The following is an 18,068-nucleotide window of genomic DNA, read 5'->3' as shown; positions in this document are numbered from 1 at the left end:
AATTTGTTTATTCGTACAGGGGTATCATGAGTCTTGATCTATTCCACACCACACAAGGGTGCTACCCCAGCACCAGATCTTCCAGCACACCTTCCATCTCGTCGCGTGATAGTGGAACACCCAATATTTCCATCCCGCTGGCATCCATACGCGAAGTAATCATCTGATGGTCATGGAACTCCTTCAGCAGGGTGCGGAACATCATCTCCGAAGACGCGACGAACTCTTCCGTTGCCTTCTGATAAAGGAGACGGAACTCAATACCATTGTCATCGCCAGACCTGCCCTCTGCAGCGCCTTCATCGTCTGACTGGTGACCGTCGTCCAGTAGAGAGATCAATTCCGTGAGCAGGAGACGGTACAGATTGCGCGCATTCTCGGGAAGACTCTTGAGCACAAAGCCCACACCATCTTTCCCGCCGACGCGGCGGCCCTTGCGGCCAAGGAGGGCATTGACCTCTTCCACGACGTCGGCCTCGGCAGAGAAGGGTATGAAGGTGGTACCATCATGGAAGAGAAAGTTGAACTGGTCACGTAGACTGATATCCCACATCACTGGGAAGTTGAGAGTATCGGCTGTGACTAGGAGACGAATGCGGGGTGTTGCAGCCAGGCGGGCGAGAAGGGCTTGGTTTGCAGCGCGGCGTAGAGGCGGGGCATCGATGGAGTTGATAAGAACGGTGACTGGTTCTTTGCGGGACTTGAGTGCGGACTGTAGCAGCTCGAGAACCTCGGTTGGCTGTGCGCCTAGCTTTGATGGTGCATCCTCGCCCATCACGGCTGCGACGATAGTGGCGAAGATCGAACGAATGGATATCCCTGGTGTGTAACCATTGACCATGACAATAGTTGGGCTCGTCGTGAATGATAGACGGCGATTGTAAAACCACTCTGCGAATTGGCCCACCAAATGGCGCTTGGAGCCGTAACCATACAAGCAGATGTTGAACCCTTCTTCAAACTCGAATGCCCACTGCGCGAAAGATCGGTGGTGCAAAGAGAGCAAGTAATCCTTCTCTTCTTTGCATGGATCCACATATTGTCCAAGTTTCTCGAAATATTCCTCATGCGTCAACAGCGGCACTTTGTTGAGGGTGGCATTTGATGTCTTCACCGGACCAGCGCGGTTCTGGAAGAAGTATCGTTCGTGAGCCGGGAGTTCTCCTTCGGGGGTTGGAGAGCGCTTGTTTCTGGCGCCCTTCGGTCGTCCCGCACGACGCTTGGGTTGTTTCGCTCCTTTCGGTCCTTTATCTTGCGCCTCTGCTGCTTCCGGTTCTATGCTCTCCGCCAAATGATCCGCCTTCTCATTTCCCGGCTCCTCATCTCCCTCCAAGATTTCTTCCGCTAGTCGTTCCGATCCATCCCACGCCGCATCTTCATTCTGCTCGAATAGCACCCGTGCACTCTTCTTCCTCGCAGACCGATCTGCATTCCTAACTCGCGATGGAGTGGGCGCGGTTACTGACTGTGGCTTGGTAGGCGTAGCGAATAAACCGCGAGCTTTGGCTCGGTGGGTGGGCGTTTTCAGACCAGACTGTTGTAACGGCGTGGCAGACACATCATTGGCCTTTTTGGGTGTGGATTGACCGTTTTGCGGTGGGTGGACCTCGTTCAAGATATCGTCGTTCGGGGGTGCGAGATTGGGCGCGTGGCCGTTGGGGACGCCATTGGACTGCTTTAGGGCCGTTCTCCGTCTCTTGGGGGTTGAGACTTGCGGCTGATCGCCGGCATCCGAGAGCTTACGCTTCATGTCGGTCAAGTCAGTAAATACGGTCACAGAGAGGCGAAAGTGAAAGGAATCAACAGTACCATCGATCCGGAGAATGTGCCCAAGGCCGGGGATGCAAGGGAGGGCTTGGCTGGGGGTTCGAGATCTGCTCCAGGGCTATTGCAGGGAGCTGCAGGTCTGGCACTGGAATGCACAAGTCACTAGTGGCTGGATTAGAAGTACTACACAGTACGGATAGGATTGAAGGAATTGAGTTGAAGCGGATGGGTTTCTCCGACTCCGCCAGGCAGCCCTGGTCCCCTAGAGATCCATTGGGTTGTTACGACTTACGACTAGGACATCACCCTGGACATCTGTGTTCATTGCACATATACAAGGTCTTTCCAGTAGCTTACTGCTTAGCTTTCCTGTTCGGTTGTTATGAATTGCATCAATCTTTGAATATCTGAGTCGATGCCTGGGCTTTAAGGTGTCATTTTCTTGTCTTCAACAGTAAGTCAGGTAACTAGGTAAATCCTAGGCTAGAACAGAGTAGAACTAGAAAACTCGAAACTCCAGCATACCATCACAAGTAGAAAGCACATGCGATACTCAAATCTCAATTGCAGTTCGGAGTCCGAGTGGGCTCTCGCGCAATCCGAGTGTGGGGAGCTCCCGAAGCCGGGGACTATTTTTCCCTCCAGCCGGCTCTTCAAGTGACTCACCAGAGAGGTTCATCCCGATAAAAGCCCCGAGCTTGCATCTCCAAGCCATTAATATATACCAAACTCCATACTACACATGGTTCCAACAACCCAGTCCGCCACAATGGCAACCTCGCTCGCCCGCATGCTAAAGGGCCAAGTCCGGTGCTACTCCGCACCGTTGGACATGGCTATTCCAGTCTCGAAGCAGCGCTACATCCCCACAAGCGGCACGTACCCCAAAGGATTCAAGGTCTCTGGCACTCACGTCGGCGTCAAGGCCTCTAACACCAAGTTTCCGGATCTGGCACTCATTGCCTCCGAGACGCCCTGCTCGGCTGCGGCCGTGTTCACCACCAACAAGTTCCAGGCTGCGCCGGTGCAGGTTAGCAGAAAGACCTTGCAAAGCCGAAAGGGAGAGGGCATTCGCGCCGTAGTTATCAACTCTGGATGCGCAAATGCCGTTACCGGCAAGGGCGGACTCGAGGATGCGGTGCAGATGGGGCGAAAGGTGGATGAGTGCAGCGGTGTTGAGAATGATAGCTCGTTGGTTATGAGCACTGGTGTTATTGGACAGCGGTAAGTCTATGCTCTCGATTACAAGCTGCGCGATATGAAAAGAAAGAAGAAAAATGGAGAGTATCCCAACTAACTTTCCAAACAGCCTCCCAATCACCAAGATCCTCGACCGCATCCCAACAGCCCACACAACCCTGGCCTCGACCCACGAAGCCTGGCTCACAACCGCCCGTGCAATCTGCACAACAGACACCTTCCCCAAGCTCCTCTCGCGGACCTTCACCCTCCCCTCCTCCCCAGACCGCACCTACAGTCTAGCCGGCATGACCAAAGGCGCCGGCATGATCCACCCGAACATGGCCACCCTTCTAGGCGTCCTCTGCACAGACGCCTCCGTCGAGCCCGCAGCCCTGCAATCAATTCTCAAGCACGCCGTATCGCGCTCCTTCAACTCGATCTCCATCGACGGCGACACAAGCACAAACGACACAGTCGCCGTGCTAGCCAACGGCGCAGCAGGCGGCGAGACAATCCGCGCGCCCTCTTCGACCCCCAGCGCCGACTACGCCGCGCTGCAGACGGTTGTGACTGATTTTGCGCAGGAGCTGTCGCAGCTCGTTGTGCGGGATGGCGAGGGAGCGACTAAGTTCGTTACTGTGCGTGTGCGCAATGCGTCTGATTATGAGTCTGGGCGTCAGATTGCTTCTACGATTGCGCGGTCGCCGCTGGTTAAGACGGCGCTTTATGGGAAGGATGCGAATTGGGGACGGATTTTGTGTGCTGTGGGTTATACGCAGGGTGTTAAGGAGGGTGTTGTTGTTCCGGAGAGGACTTCGGTTAGCTTCCGCCCCGTTGATGGGAGTGAGGCTTTGAAGCTTTTGGTTAATGGGGAGCCAGAGAGTGTTGATGAGGAGCGGGCTAGTGTGATTCTGCAGGATGAGGATTTGGAGATTGAGATTGATCTTGCTGGTGGTGAGAAGGGAGAGGCTGGGTGTGGTGGTGAGGATGCTGTTTACTGGTTCTGTGATTTCAGTCACGAGTATGTGACTATCAATGGTGATTATCGCACTTAGATCTATGGGCAATTGTTAGTATTGAATCTAAGGCATGGATTTCAGGTTTTAGTTCAGAGCCAAGGCGTTGATTACGAGAGTGGGCCAGGGAAGTAAGAAGCAAGGTCAGGAAGATGGCTTGACAAGTTGAATATATGGTTTTGGTTTTTCTAGACACATATGGTTACAGACCCAGAAGGGCATTCATCGCTGAGCACTGTCTAGCGGGTCGGACTGGACTATATGCCTTTCATGGATGGCATAGAACGTGTCAACATCGGATGCCGAAGAAGACGCTCACTGTTGGAATCAACCCGCATTGAACCTCAACATGCCTCCAACCCAACCCCTCCAGATGGTACCGATCCATTCACCCAGAAAGTATAAAGAAGAGCGTAGGAAAAGAATTTCAAAAAGTAAACAGAGGGTGCAAAGGACCAGCTTAATGGCCCTATGTCATGCTGCTCGTGAAAATACGCGCAGACTCATTTAGCTGCCAGGGACGAGGCCCTTAAGGCCAGCGCCAATGTCACCCTCGCGGGCGGCAATTTCGAAGTAGCCGTAGATGATACTGCACGAACGAATTAGTGGGGAAGAACAATAGGAGAAAAGCAACGGGAGACTTACGTCACAGCAAGAAGAATACCAGTACCGCTGCCGAGGGCACCGAGGAGGTCAGAGGCGACGGACAGAGCACCAATGCAAGCACCACCGAAAGCAGCGGCGGTAGGAATAACACGCTTCAGTTCCTTGTACATGCTCTGCTCACGGTGACCAGACATGACGAGACCCTGGTCCTTGAGCTGCTTGGCAACATCACGGGGAGCGGAGCCGGAAACCTCAATCCAGGTCTTGGAGAAGAGGGCACAGGCAACAAGCATGAAGGTGATATAGACAGCGGTGTGGATGGGATCGAGGAGAGCCTCCTTGAAGTTCAGAGGAGGAGACATGTAGTAAGCGATACCGGAGGCGGCATAAAGCTGGGCGGATCCCTCACGGGGCTCCCAAACTCCGAGGAGCTGGACCAGAATGTTCTCAGAGAAGCGCGAGTACAGCATCTGACTGATAAGGAAGATGTTGGAGCAGAGAGCGGACTGGAGCATGATGGGCATGTTGGAGGTGTAGAAGAGGCGGACGGGGTAAGAACCGCGCATGCCACGCTGGCGGGAAGACTTGACGGGGATCTCAACCCGGAAGCCCTGGAGGTAAATGACAGCGGCGAACACGAGCAGGGTAGCCAGAAGGTTCATGACGTTGGGCAGGTTCTGGCGGTAGAAAGCCTCGTACAGAGCACGCTGCTTGTCGGGCCAGGTCAGAAGAAGGTGGAAAAGAGCGATGATGGCGCCCTCGAACTCGGGGCCACGGCCGGTGTTGATGGTCGTGGGGGAGAAAGCCTTCCAGACGATCGACTCGCAAATGTTGGTGGCAATGAACAGAGAGATACCGCTGCCCAGACCGTAGCCCTTCTGGAGGAGCTCGTCCAGCAGAATAACAACGAGACCAGCAACGACCAGCTGGACAATCAGGAGAACACAGATACCGGCACCGAGATCGCTGGGCTGGCCGTAAAGACCAGTCAGGACGTAGACACAGGCCTGGCCGAAGGAGAGAATGATGGCGAAGAGCTTCTGAGCGGTTTGGTAGAGCTCGCGGTCGGTCTTCAGGTCAAGGTTGACATCGATGAGGTGGGTACCAGCAAGGAGCTAGAAAACAAGAGGTGTTAACACATTGTAAAATCACGATAGGAGTCTGTTCTGGACATACCTGGAAGACCATGCCGGAGGAGATGATAGGGGTGATACCAAGCTCCATCAGAGTACCACGGTTACTGGCCAGCATCATACGGAGCCAGTACAGGGGGTCCGAAGTGTCGGAAGAGACAATGCCGTAAAGAGGCATCTGACTCATGACCAGGAAGATCATCAGAGTCAACTGCAAGTATTAATTAGCACCCAAGCCAATATTTCGCAGCAGATTCAGGGCGACGTACACCAGTCCACATCAACTTCTGGTTGAAGGGCACCTTGGTCTCAGGAGCTGCCACCTCCGGGAGGAGGGGCGTGAATGGCTTGATCAAGTCGAGGAAGCGTACTAGAAACATCAATCAGCATTTGATGATCCATTGAGGTCGATTCGAGACAGATTGTCGCGATCGCGTGCGAGAGGGTTCGGGAGACTCACGGCCGCTCATGGTGGCTATCTTCCTCCCAATCCTATTAAAGAAGTAAAAAGAGCTGGAGGCGAAAACCAGCTGAAGGAATGGAATTGATATTAAGAGAAATAAAACAAAAGGAGAAGGGGTGGAGTTGAAGGAGACTGGGGGGGAGGAGGGAGGAAGAAGCCAGAAGATGTTCGCTGGCCACTTTTCGCTTCGCGCTAATTAAGGCCACTTGGTCTTCGCCGCAACACCTAACTAGTGACTCAACCACACCATAGTTCAAGGGCAGGGTTGAATGCACAGCCTGGGCTTCAGGTTCAATTTCTGCACCTTTTTTCACTGTTTTGTTACTACTCCGTAGTTTCAGTCGGACATGTTGTGCACCTCCAAAATTCCAGAGGGCTTCAAGCTATCCCCACACTCCAGAGGCCACGGTACCAATCTACTCCGGAGTCCAGCTCTAGCTCTACGGGGTAATATATGCCAACAATTTTGGGCTGTCCACGCTGCCCTAGTTATATACTTAATTCAACTCTTCTGGTCGTATGAATATATGCCAGCATTCTATAGACACCTGATGAGGTGAAAAATGAAAATCGTACAGGACCGCTGAACAAGACCAGCTTTCAAGGACCGACGAGACCCAGACAATCATCGATGACCAGCTCAAGCTCCCCCATACGTGTCTTGAGCCCCCGATTCTCCTCTTGTAGAATACCCATCACACTCCAGGCCTCGGAGGCGGGCACACCATAACAAATGTTGCAGTTAGGAGCCGTTCCGCCAGTGAAAGAACTACCTAAGCGCGTCGAAGCAAGGCCCTTCAGAACCCGGTCATATGCCGATGAGCGTGCAGGCGGTGGTACACTTGTGACCGCGGACAGGTTCTTTTGGATTGTAGGTGTTGGCGCCGGGCCAGTAGTAGACAAGGCTATCTGGGACATGTTGGGAGATGGTGCAGTCAGCGTGGAGGTGGGAGACTCGACGCCCTCACGTTGGGAGAAGACGCTATCGACAACGCTCTCGTCACCGGACTCGAAGCCCGAGTCGCTGGTGAAGGTGCTATGACTGGCACGCTTGCCACCGCGCCGAGGGGTTTGCAGCGCCATGGAGGGGACGTCGTCTTCTGGATCCTCGGTACATATTTCACGACTGTGACTGCGAGACTCCTCTGTCTTTCTCGCTTGTCGCTCTTGCTCCAGTTCCTCCGCCATGGCCTGCATGGCTTTCTCCTGATCTAGTACCTTGGCGGCCATGCCGTCCAACTGCGTCCTGAGATGATCAACTCGTGCACGAGTTTCTTCGAGTTCCTCGAGCTTTTCATCCTTGTCCGCCAATACTTGGTGCATGGCAAAAGTTCGTTGCCTATAGGCCTCTTGCATGCTTCGTAAAAGGTTGTCGGCGTGATCTCGTAGGACGCCCAGCGCCTCATCATTGGCAACGTCCAATTCAGGTAACGAAAGAGCCGCAGTGATGTCAAGGTTCAGGAACTCGTCATCTACTGGCTCGGGGAAGTTAGGCTTGCTTGGTTGTCGCCGCAGGCCAAAAAACGAGAACCGACTCGTTGAGTTCTGTCTCGTATGTGACATGGATGTTGAAGCTAGACGGGCATTCATCCCCGTCACATCATATGCATCGCTGGAGCCCATTTTCAGTCCTAGGCCCACTGGGTCTGATTTCCCTTGGAACCAGTCTGTCAAGACACTAGCTCTGGCTTTCTTCGGCAAGGTTTCGGTCCAGGGGGTGTTGCTCGGATGATTTGATATCGTGTTGTCAGAGCCCTCTTCGAAGAGAGGTGCTCGTGCAATATATTCAGTGTTTGCGCGACGGTGTGAAGACGGATTGTTCCGACCGTTAGAGTGATTCCGTGCGGTCAAAGTGATCGACGGTCTTAGGGGCGTCAAGGCAACGGTCTCGTGGTCCTGTTTTCCATCGGAATGTAGGGCGCCAGGTGGATAGGAGAGATCAGAGGACATGATTTGACGTGGAATTTTGACGCAATAACCAGACTGAACGGGAATGCCACGTCGATTCAGGCCCAATGTGGCGCGCTGTGTGCAACCTGGAGGGGTTGTTGTTGTGATAGGGGGGAGTATGAAGGCTGATCACCACAAAAGATCAACCCTTGGATATATGCAATATCAAACAAAAAATGATAGTTTCAAGGCAATCTGAATGTTTCACAGCATCGAGCTTAAAATGTTGTCAAAATTTCGAAACCAAGTTCTCTAAAGATGGCAAGTGCAAAGGAAAACAAGAGGCTGGGGGGAAAGAAATAGCGGTGGCTGAAAGGCCTAGAGCTCTCTCCATAACCCACCTCCACAATCCATCAAATCTTCCTTTTGCAATCTAATTGACCTAAACTTTCGCGTTATATCTTGTTTCTTCCATTCCACTGGACCTTTTTCGAGATCAACACTGTCATATCTACGCACTTCGCGACCCGCTCCCGCTGTGCATGGTTGCAGCTGCACGGATCTGCGTCATTGCACGTTCTCTCTGCCGTCAATGGCTCCCAACGGACTGAAGCATTTGTCCAATGCCTTGGCAACTCCCGATCAACTCTCGAACTCTTCATCATCGATTGACGGTGTCCCATCTGACCTCGAGACCTCCATTCGTTGCGCGGGCGCCCAGCTTACCCAAGCTGCTGGTATTCTCCTCCACCTCTCTCAAGATATCATTGCACGAGCGGTCGTGATTTTCACGCGATTTTGGCTTGGCGCTGACGGGGGTAGCTTGCGTATCTACTCAGTGAAAGTAAGAACAGCTCTATGGATCTTCGAGTCTCCCTTTTGATCCACTAACCAAAGCAGGATGTATCAGCCGCAGCCCTTTACCTGACAGCCAAGCTTTCCTTCCAACCAACGTCACCACGCTCCGTTCTTAATGTCTACACACTCCTCCTGTCAAGGGATGCATCACCCTTGTGGTTTGTGAGGCCTGGCGGATCCCCGGAAGCTCCCCCTTCCCCCGAAACCTACATTCTGTCCGAGGGCGGCTACCAGTCCGCACGGCTCGTCCTCCTCCGCACCGAAACAGTTATCCTTCGCACCCTCGCCTTCGACACACATGTCGCCCTTCCCCATGCTATCGCCTTGACATATCTTCGGACTTTGGGTGTAACGAAACCTGCCGTTGCCCAACGGGTGATTCAGTACCTCAATGCATCGTTGCTCTCGCCCCAGCTTCTCTATGTCACCCATCAACCAAATGCCCTCGCCGTGGCTGCCATTTACCTCTCTGCGCGCGAGGAGGGGGTCAAACTCGTGGATTGCGAGTGGTGGGAGGTCTTTGATGTCGACCGTGAAGAGCTAGGTTTCTTGGTTGTGGGCATGAAGAGTACAGAAGGCTTCATGCGGGCGGAGGCCAGCCAGTGGAATGACAAATCTATTCCTATGGTTGTAGATGAGGTGGAGGCCGAAATTGAGCGACGGCGGATGCTGGAGGAAGGCGAATGAGTTTAGTTTATAATCTATACCAAATCCCGGTAAAAGTGCTACGAGAGCATATGCTGGCGGAAGCTGGTCGGCCATGTCAAACATCTCGCACAGGAGGAAGCAATTAACCTGGCAGTAACGCAGGGAACCTAAGAGCTGGAAGGCTACTCATGGCTGATCCCCAAGCAAGGGCAGATCCAGGAACCGACAGATGGAAGCGGGAAACTGCCAGAAGATTAGTGTTGGCAAAGCATTAAGACATTGCCAGGAAACTGTGACCTGTCAAGCTGAACCGGCATCCTCATACTTCTTCTGGATGTTGACCTCCTAAAGGTAGTTTGGCGGGAATGCTGGGCAGATAGCGATCTGACAGTTTTGTCGAGGCTGTCCAGTGGTCAAAAACACACAAACGTCCCTCTTCCAGTCGGCTAGAGTCCTCAGGTACTTTCGGTGAAGAAGACGACAATTCGCATTTGTGGCTAGGCTTTGCAGGCCCTCCTATTATGCTCTCAACTGCCTGAAGATTAGCTTTAGAACATATCTCACTCTATCTGCCATCCAATTAAATCAACCATGACTACTGTGCAAGGCTCTTTGAACACTCGATACCCGAATAGCGTAGACATGTAACTAACAGCACAAGATTCTCATGTAACGTAGCAGCTTGGTGCAAATCTTCTTCATATCACCAGATAAGTCCCCTTCAAATCCCCTATCAATGTACCTCGATACATTTCAGTAGAAAAACAAAGACGTACTGTTTATTCCTGAAGTTATCACGTGCGGATCCCGTTCAGAATGACGCTCACGCGGGGCCGATCATGTGCTCCACCGCTTATCAGTTACCTCCCCCACCGTTCACTCGAGGTCGTTGCACTTCTGCTCCTTGTGCTCTCGCTGTCGTCGTTTTCGTCGATTATTATCACGCTCCCTCACAATGAATATCCTACACTCTACTCTATCAACTTGGAGGGACCGTCTAGCTCCGGTCTCGCGCACTTCCACCTTCCGCAACACTGGCCAAATAACACCAGAGGAGTTTGTCCTCGCTGGAGACTATCTAGTATACAAGTTCCCTACATGGTCATGGGCCGATGCATCAAGTCCAGCGAAACGAGTTTCTTATCTGCCGAACGATAAACAGTTCTTGGTCACCCGCGGAGTACCTTGCCACCGAAGACTGAACGACAACTTCGCCGGAGATGCAGGACTCGAGGATGAAATCGTGAGGGACTTCCTCTCTGGTGGTGATGGTGGTGAAGCAACATCTGGAGATGGAGAGGACGGGTGGCTGCGGACTGGCGGTGGCCGCGACGCTGGGGCGGACCGCGATAAGCAGGAGGCTCGGATCCGCGACGTGCGGACTGTCGATGAATCAGGGAACCTGGGTGAGCAGGAGGAGGAGGATGAAATTCCCGATATGGAGGATGAAGATGATGACAATGAAGCCATTATTCGAGGGACTAAAGAGTGAGTTCATTTCCCCCTCTTGCCCTACAATCTTTGCCCGGCTTCTTTCTGACGCCTACTTCACTGCAATAGGTCTCTCCGCACGTATACCCTCTACATCACCTACTCGAACTTCTACCGTACACCCCGTCTCTATCTCTCCGGCTATGAATCGCCATCCGAGCCCCTCAAACCACACCTGATGATGGAGGACATCGTGGGCGACTACAAAGACAAGACCGTGACACTGGAGGACTTCCCATGGTTCGACAACAGCGTCAAGATGGCCAGTGTGCACCCCTGCCGCCATGCTTCGGTGATGAAGACACTGCTGGATCGTGCCGACGCTGCGCTCAAGCTTCGCCGCGACAAGCTCCGGCAGACACAGTCACGCGAGGAAGCGAACCGTGTTTTGCGGTCAGGAGGTGGACTGGAAGGACTGGTCGATGAGACCCAGGGCCTGTCACTTAGCGGCCATCAGCAAGCACCTGCTGGTGGCGACGAGTGGGAGATGCTGCAGCATGACGAGGAAGAACAGGTCGCTATCCGGGTTGACCAGTACCTGGTAGTTTTCCTCAAGTTCATTGCTAGTGTGACGCCAGGGATTGAGCACGATTTCACGATGGGGGTTTGAGTTCTTTTGAGTTCAGGCTCTTCTCGTCCGGCCCTTGCTTTCCTAGGCAGCTGTATTTTCCGGCTGCATCGGACTGGAATAGCGTGGATTTGACATGGCCCCCGGTATTCCGAGATATGATATGCATGATGACACACGAGTTCGGCGTTAATTTGCTTGAGGGGTGGTTCTCAGTTCCCTCCGTTTCTAGTTATTCCCTGTTTTATGTATCTCACGCTTCTCATGTTGCTTTAACTGCCATATGCCTTCTTCCGTGATTGTGCGAAATTCCCGAATAGCAAGTTTACTGCAAAGATGAAAGGATTCCCGGAGCAGACAAGTCATCATGAGTTCCATCACATACATACCCGTAGCCCCTGGCGTCTACGAGACCAGTCATTTGCGGGAGATTCATCCAATCCACTGGGTAGACCAAGAGACGGGTATGGGCATAGGCGCGCCGATCTGGAGCAACCTAGCGTATTAGTAGTCTACCACGAACACCAGTATAAGAACGTATATCAGAATAATATATTCGACCAAATTCCAAATAGTAACCACAAGAACGCCGAACAGTGCAAAGCACGCCGCGGACGCCCAATCAAATACAAACAATCCAATCAGACCCGTGTACATGTATGCGCAAACAAGAGACAAAAAATAGTAAGCAAAACATAAATCAAAAATCGGCCCTCGACATCGAGCACAGAAGATACAGGTAAATCCGTGGGTGGGTACACCAGCCGGAGATTATAATGGTAAGACAATGCGTAAAAATGTAGAGAGAAAGAAGAGTTGTGCACAGCAGTCCGATCATTCATCAAACCAATCATGAAAGGCAACCAGAGACAACCATGTCGCTGACAGGTATATCTCAGTTACCATTTTTGTTCCAAATCATTCAAGCGAGTGCATTGAAAACTTAGTGGAAGAAAGCCATGATGACCGGAATGGCGACTGCAAGCAGTGAGCCAGGTGCCAGCGCTGCGCCAGCGTTGAAAACAGGCGAGACAGGCGCATAGGAAGGCGAGGGAGTAGCGGTTGGTGCGGGGTGGATGAGGGGAGTGGAGGTGGGTACGACGGGGACAGCAGGGACCCAGACGGGAGCGGTGGTGGTGGGGATGCTGATGGGCGTGACGAAGGTCGGGGGCAAGATGGGAGGGTTGGCGGTTGTCACAGGGGGGTTGATGGCAGTGGTGGTAGGCACGACGACGACGACCGGAGTCTCAGGCTCACAGGGGTAGGCGTCTTCGTGGGAGTGCTTGCCAGTGCCGACGTTGACGGTGGGACCGCCGGGGATGCCGACGTGGACGCCGGCGCCGGCGCGGTGGTCGTTGGGGCCACAGGGGCGGTGGGAGTCGTGGAAGCCGGCGCCGACGTTGACGGTGGGACCGCCGGGGATGCCGACGTTGACGCCGCTGCCGGCGGATGTCTCGGTGTTGCCGGCGGCGTCGGTGGTGGTCTCAGGACCGTGGTTGATCAGCTCCGGGAAGGGGACGCCTGGGATTTGAGGGGCGGAGAGGACGGTTGCGGGGCCGAGGGAGAGGACGAGGCAGACCAGGCCGGAGAAGGTGGTGGAGGAGACCATTGTTGCGGTTGGTGGTGATTTTTGGTTGGGTTTGAAAGAGAGGATGGTAGTGAGGGTTTAGATGGAGTGAATCCGAAGATTAAGAGCGAGTGGCTTGATTGAAGTGGCTTGAAAGAGAGTTTGGAAAGACAGTGAAGAGCGAATGACTGTTGAGAGACTGTGATGAAGAATAGAAGATGAGGCGTGTGAAGTATGGTCTTTATGTAGTTTTTGGCGCCCAAGTAAACGCCATATACTTCTGGGATATCGTGGGGAGAGCCAAGGGCTCGAGCCAGGAACAGATAGGACCAGATAGGACCAGATAGGGATATTTCTGCAAGGCACAGCCTAGCTAAGACCTTGTTGGCACTCTAAAAAAAGCCACAAGGGTGGTGATCTGCAAGGCATAGGGTCTCGGGAGCTGCCGATAAGAGAGACCATGAGAGACATCGACTTTGAGTGGTCTAGAACCAAGCTTTGGTGGAAATGAGGGTAGGTAACAGCGTTCACTAGTTGCGAGGTGCAGCTCATGTCGAGGGCCCAAGTGTGCCCTAAGTGACCAATGTTGGGCGTATACATGAGTGCCGACTCCGACTCCTAGTCCGAGCCCCCGAGCTGTCTTCACTCATCTGGGAGAGGATTGACGGGATTTTCGCTGTCGTATGGAGTGCAGATGGGGACGTTCACCTGGAGAGCAGGAAAACACGTGGGGCCAAATGGGGGAAAAGGGTGGTTCTGAAGCAAGGGATAGTCTCCAATAAGGCACAACAGAGACATTAAGATGTCCCTGCACAGGAGAACTCTTCAATCGGCGAATCAAGACAATGAGTCTAGGTCAAATTTCCACAGATCATACGCAAGGAACTCCAATAGAAACCTAGGACAATTCAAATGCAGCTTGGTAGGGCCGAGGTTGTCTGTCAAACCATAGGTAACCCCAGGAACGAGGGCAGACGAAGAGAGGTATCTGAAACAAGTGAGGTTTTATTGCACATCGCAGCATATATCATGATCTCGTGAGGTATTTCGCCAAAAAAAGAGGAAAGAAGACAGAAAAGTGTGGCATCGAAAGGACATGCAGGCCAGTGCTATCGCAAACATGAGAACACAAAATTTGGATACATATCCACAACAGAGAGAGATCTCGATAGATCACAGAAGATCAGGAGAGATACAAGCGTAGATGGTGCTTAGATTTGGCCAATATTAGATTCTCCAAATGCAGACCCAAAATTAGACGATTTCTTGAACTTGAATTCAGGCTCCGTCTCGCCTTGATCAGGGAATTCAGACTCTGAGTCACTAGCGTTAGGGTCTGCTGATTCACCCGAGCCGCCCAGGACGTTTTTCGCCTGATCGAGGAGTTTCTGATCCAGTTCCTGCAAGAAATTGGAGTCGTGCTCCTCGTCATTAATGAGCCCCAGGGGCCCCTTGAGAGCGGGATCTTCAGGCACATCCGGGAAGTAGGAGATATTATTCTCCGCTGGTTGTTGGGCGTTGGTTGCCACGGGCGCGAAAGGAGCGTCCTCGGTCAGAGAAAGAGGCTCCTCCATGGGAGACCCATCCTTAGTGGAGCGTCGGCTATCGTCACCCTCGATGATGGCCATCGGGGTGTGCCCTGCATCGCGGAGCAATCTCTCATTGGGCGGGCCGAGCTCTGACAGCTTCAGCTTGAGACTGTTTCGATGTTCCATGGTGGGCCTTGCAGCCGTCGAAGGGGCGTTTCCAGGGGAGGTTACCAGGGGCGACGGGGAGGGCGGGGTGATCACTCGAGCTACCACGCCAGGTGGCAATGCCGTTGACTTGAGCGTGATACCGTCCAGGGTGCTGTCTAGCTTTTCGATCGGCACCGGCAGACTCACAGGCGCTCCAGAAGGGTCTACTAGTTGCGCATGCGGCGAAAGGGCCTGATCAAGGGAGGGCGGATTTAGCCCACTTTCCGAGGTCGGCGACAGGTAGCTTTGGTCTGGGGAATCATGATCAAAGAAGACCCTTGTTGGTCGGGTTCCTGGACTTGGCCCCTCCCACACTTGCGCTGTTAGGCCATTTGTGTTAAACTGCGATGATTCCAGGACCAGTCTCGCAGCTTCCGATCCCAATTGAACTGATCTCTTCCCTTGATTCTTCTTCACAAAGCTCTCTAGCTCGGCGATTTTCGATTGCAATAGCGCTCGCTCCTTCTCCCATAAACATCGCTCCTGCGCGAACAATGCCCTCTCCGTCTCGAAATTCAGTCGTTGGTTCTGGAGCAGGGCTCGCCATTCGTCGATGAAGGATGTATCCATGGGGCACGGATTCACCAGTGCCGAGTCTTGGGATGCGGTCCGGCCGTAGCCTGAAATGACAGGAGGGAAAGTCGCCGAGACGGATTTCGTGCGACGGACGCGGGTTTCGGTCGGAGAGAAGCGGACTTCTTTGTAGATGCTTCCGTGGCCGTCGGCTAAGGAGGTGGGCTTCATAGTGGTCGGGAATTTTTGTTTTCCGCGGTATTGAGTCCAACCCGGTAGATAAAGGTTCTGATATATCAGGGATCAAACTAGTGCCCAATCGCAAAGCTTCGTTGGCTTTTCCACGGTGTCAGGACCTGTGGAGCACCTGGGATAAGCGGTCAATCACAAGCAGACCCCGGAGCCCTCGGTCCATCTGCAATTAAGGCGGCCGGAGTTCATGCGAGCCACCCGATACAGCGCATGTCAAGGTGCATCCGACGTGTTCGGTCAATGAATGAGATGGTCGGGCAGGTTTGTATGAAGTAGTTTAGACGGATTGGGTAGCTTTCAGGTACGAAATTGAAAAGAGTGGAGTTGTGGAATAGCCCCAGTTATCCGAGGCCCCATAAACTGGAGAATAAGAATAAGGCAAGGTCGAGACTCGAGAGGCAATAAAGAATGTAATAACAAACCAGATGTATATCAGTAGGTACTCCGTAGATGTGTGAGAGAGAGAGAAATCAAGATCAACGGGAGTTTCTTCAGCTAGGACCGGATCTCAGTTATGACGTCAAAGAGGCAGCATTCCGATGTAGGAAATCTCATTAATAAGAAGCTTTGGAGCGGATCGTCCATCGTGAGGAGAATGAAATACTCGATCTTCCTCTTTCTTTCAACTGACAAGGTGGTATGGGTATATATTCTATTACTATTACTGTCTAACGTGAATGGAGAGTCTAAACCCTTGAACGTCCCAATCCCACCAACGCCATAAAATGCCATGAAACCATCCATGACATGCAGTCTACCATGTCCCTTCTGCATGAACAGTTCACGCTCGGACGTCATGGCGCATGGCTAGCAATGCCAGCACCGCCATGCCACAAAAACCACCAGAAGAGTAACCCAGATGCACCAGGCTACCAAAATGCGAAAGAAAACATCAAATCCCCCAAGAATGCAACTCAACAAAAGCAAAGAGATGGAGTAGGCCCATGCCCACCCGACACACTCAACTTCTTGAAATCCAAATCCAAAGACCAAGCCAAACACCCCTTAATCGACCTCCTCCCATCCGACGACCTCCCCGGCGACCGACTTCGCCAAACAAACTGCTGCGCCTCCTCCAGCAAATGCTGGTGCCCATTCGGCAAAGGATAAAAGCTAACATCCTTACACAGCGCCCCAAACCTCGTCGCCAGATCGAACACGCCCCGCGCCGTCAAATCCCTTCCACCCACATTCGCAGACGGGTAGTAAAAGCGCGGATCAACATATATCAACACGCTATTCCAGCTCGGCAACTTCTCAGTCAGTAGCCGCGCGGCAGCCTCGTACTGTTTAAGAGTCCGTTTCGGCACGCCAGTTTGCGTGTGTACGAAGAAGAAGACCTCGAAGCCGACGCTGCGGATGCGCGCGCGGGCGGTTGCGCTTAGCGTGTCGAGGAAGGCGCCGAGACGGTCGAGGTTGAAGGAGTTGCGGAGAAAGAGGGTGTGCGAGGAATAGAGGTAGTCTTCTGCTTCGTTGTGGAGCTGGCGGTTGACGGATAGCAGGTTGCGGGCTGTGCCGTCGTCGCCGACCCAGTGGGGACTCATTGAGAGGGCGCGATATTGGCCGCGGGATGTGAAGGTGTTGCCATGGTCGCCTAGGACGATCATGGGTTTGCTGACGAGGTACTCGTTTGGGATGTCTAGGGCATATTCGTAGATTTTGAGACGGAGCTCGGCAGGGAGTTGAAGGAGACGGGATGTTGGTTTCGTGTCGTGATTGAAGGTTTGTGCCATGTTTGTGTTGATACTCCGTAGATTGACAATGATAGAAAATGAAATGCTTGAAGTTTTTCAGCTTTTATCAAAAGACCATGCAAAACACGGTAAATTCCGTTTAAAAGGTTGTGGTACCACTCGGCCCGGTCTATGCTTTATAGATATGTCGCCACCGTCAGAAAATTTTTGACAGCCGCAAAATCTTTCTGGAAAACGGCTCAAATAGTCTATGCCTCCGAGATAAATCGGATCAGAATCTTGAACCTTGCATATCGGTATTTGCTCAGATACCTATCGCACGTTGACCGTATGTTGTTGTATGAGAGGGATATCTGATCGGCATCTCCTAGATCGCCGATTGTGTAGATATCGCATGGTGTATACAGCGCTTTTCGGCGAATACATACATGAGAGAGTTCTCGGCATGTCAGGCGTCCATATTCAAGGACTCCGGTATCTATCATCGTATGACAACGGACTCACCCTGGATCCAGTCGCGGATTCTTGGAAAATATTTGCAAGTTCTGACATCCGAACCTTGGGAAGAGTCTTGAAACGGGCATGGCATTTGTTCTGATTGGGGACCCACGTTGATGTGGATCTGTTCTATGTAAAGATTTGCCATATCTTCAAACTCTTGAGTTCTGAGTATTGGATAAGACA

At 52.6% G+C, this 18,068-nt stretch overlaps 9 protein-coding genes across 9 annotated transcripts; 3 read left to right on the top strand and 6 right to left on the bottom strand.

The window, feature by feature from the left end:
- Positions 1-61: 61 nt before the first annotated feature.
- N7515_000553 (origin recognition complex subunit 2) lies at positions 62-1,750 on the bottom strand (the record flags this gene model as incomplete). Its single annotated transcript, XM_056661297.1, has 1 exon — positions 62-1,750. One exon carries the CDS (start codon positions 1,748-1,750, stop codon positions 62-64), a length of 1,689 nt encoding a protein of 562 aa, XP_056526463.1.
- A 786-nt stretch (positions 1,751-2,536) lies between these two features.
- Positions 2,537-4,004, top strand: N7515_000552 (bifunctional ornithine acetyltransferase/N-acetylglutamate synthase; the record flags this gene model as incomplete). The annotated part of the gene is made up of 2 exons (XM_056661296.1): positions 2,537-2,991; positions 3,077-4,004. The coding sequence occupies 2 exons, from the start codon at positions 2,537-2,539 to the stop codon at positions 4,002-4,004; spliced, it is 1,383 nt and encodes a 460-aa protein (XP_056526462.1).
- Positions 4,005-4,472: 468 nt separating this feature from the next.
- On the bottom strand, positions 4,473-6,174 carry N7515_000551 (translocon subunit SEC61; the record flags this gene model as incomplete). Its single annotated transcript, XM_056661295.1, has 5 exons — positions 4,473-4,554; positions 4,611-5,686; positions 5,748-5,915; positions 5,974-6,074; positions 6,165-6,174. 5 exons carry the CDS (start codon positions 6,172-6,174, stop codon positions 4,473-4,475), a joined length of 1,437 nt encoding a protein of 478 aa, XP_056526461.1.
- Positions 6,175-6,767: 593 nt separating this feature from the next.
- On the bottom strand, positions 6,768-8,117 carry N7515_000550 (uncharacterized protein; the record flags this gene model as incomplete). The annotated part of the gene is made up of 1 exon (XM_056661294.1): positions 6,768-8,117. One exon carries the CDS (start codon positions 8,115-8,117, stop codon positions 6,768-6,770), a length of 1,350 nt encoding a protein of 449 aa, XP_056526460.1.
- A 532-nt stretch (positions 8,118-8,649) lies between these two features.
- N7515_000549 (putative cyclin) lies at positions 8,650-9,602 on the top strand (the record flags this gene model as incomplete). The annotated part of the gene is made up of 2 exons (XM_056661293.1): positions 8,650-8,901; positions 8,958-9,602. 2 exons carry the CDS (start codon positions 8,650-8,652, stop codon positions 9,600-9,602), a joined length of 897 nt encoding a protein of 298 aa, XP_056526459.1.
- A 916-nt stretch (positions 9,603-10,518) lies between these two features.
- Positions 10,519-11,664, top strand: N7515_000548 (ATG3/ATG10 family protein; the record flags this gene model as incomplete). The annotated part of the gene is made up of 2 exons (XM_056661292.1): positions 10,519-11,051; positions 11,124-11,664. 2 exons carry the CDS (start codon positions 10,519-10,521, stop codon positions 11,662-11,664), a joined length of 1,074 nt encoding a protein of 357 aa, XP_056526458.1.
- Positions 11,665-12,565: 901 nt separating this feature from the next.
- On the bottom strand, positions 12,566-13,231 carry N7515_000547 (putative cell wall protein; the record flags this gene model as incomplete). The annotated part of the gene is made up of 1 exon (XM_056661291.1): positions 12,566-13,231. The coding sequence occupies one exon, from the start codon at positions 13,229-13,231 to the stop codon at positions 12,566-12,568; it is 666 nt and encodes a 221-aa protein (XP_056526457.1).
- A 1,169-nt stretch (positions 13,232-14,400) lies between these two features.
- N7515_000546 (uncharacterized protein) lies at positions 14,401-15,669 on the bottom strand (the record flags this gene model as incomplete). Its single annotated transcript, XM_056661290.1, has 1 exon — positions 14,401-15,669. One exon carries the CDS (start codon positions 15,667-15,669, stop codon positions 14,401-14,403), a length of 1,269 nt encoding a protein of 422 aa, XP_056526456.1.
- A 935-nt stretch (positions 15,670-16,604) lies between these two features.
- N7515_000545 (uncharacterized protein) lies at positions 16,605-17,423 on the bottom strand (the record flags this gene model as incomplete). Its single annotated transcript, XM_056661289.1, has 1 exon — positions 16,605-17,423. The coding sequence occupies one exon, from the start codon at positions 17,421-17,423 to the stop codon at positions 16,605-16,607; it is 819 nt and encodes a 272-aa protein (XP_056526455.1).
- Positions 17,424-18,068: the final 645 nt, after the last annotated feature.

This window comes from Penicillium bovifimosum, assembly GCF_028826915.1.
Source record: "Penicillium bovifimosum strain IBT 22155 chromosome Unknown utg000001l_segment0_segment0, whole genome shotgun sequence".
Classification (NCBI taxonomy): domain Eukaryota; kingdom Fungi; phylum Ascomycota; class Eurotiomycetes; order Eurotiales; family Aspergillaceae; genus Penicillium; species Penicillium bovifimosum.
This window is presented reverse-complemented; position numbering and strand designations above follow the sequence as displayed.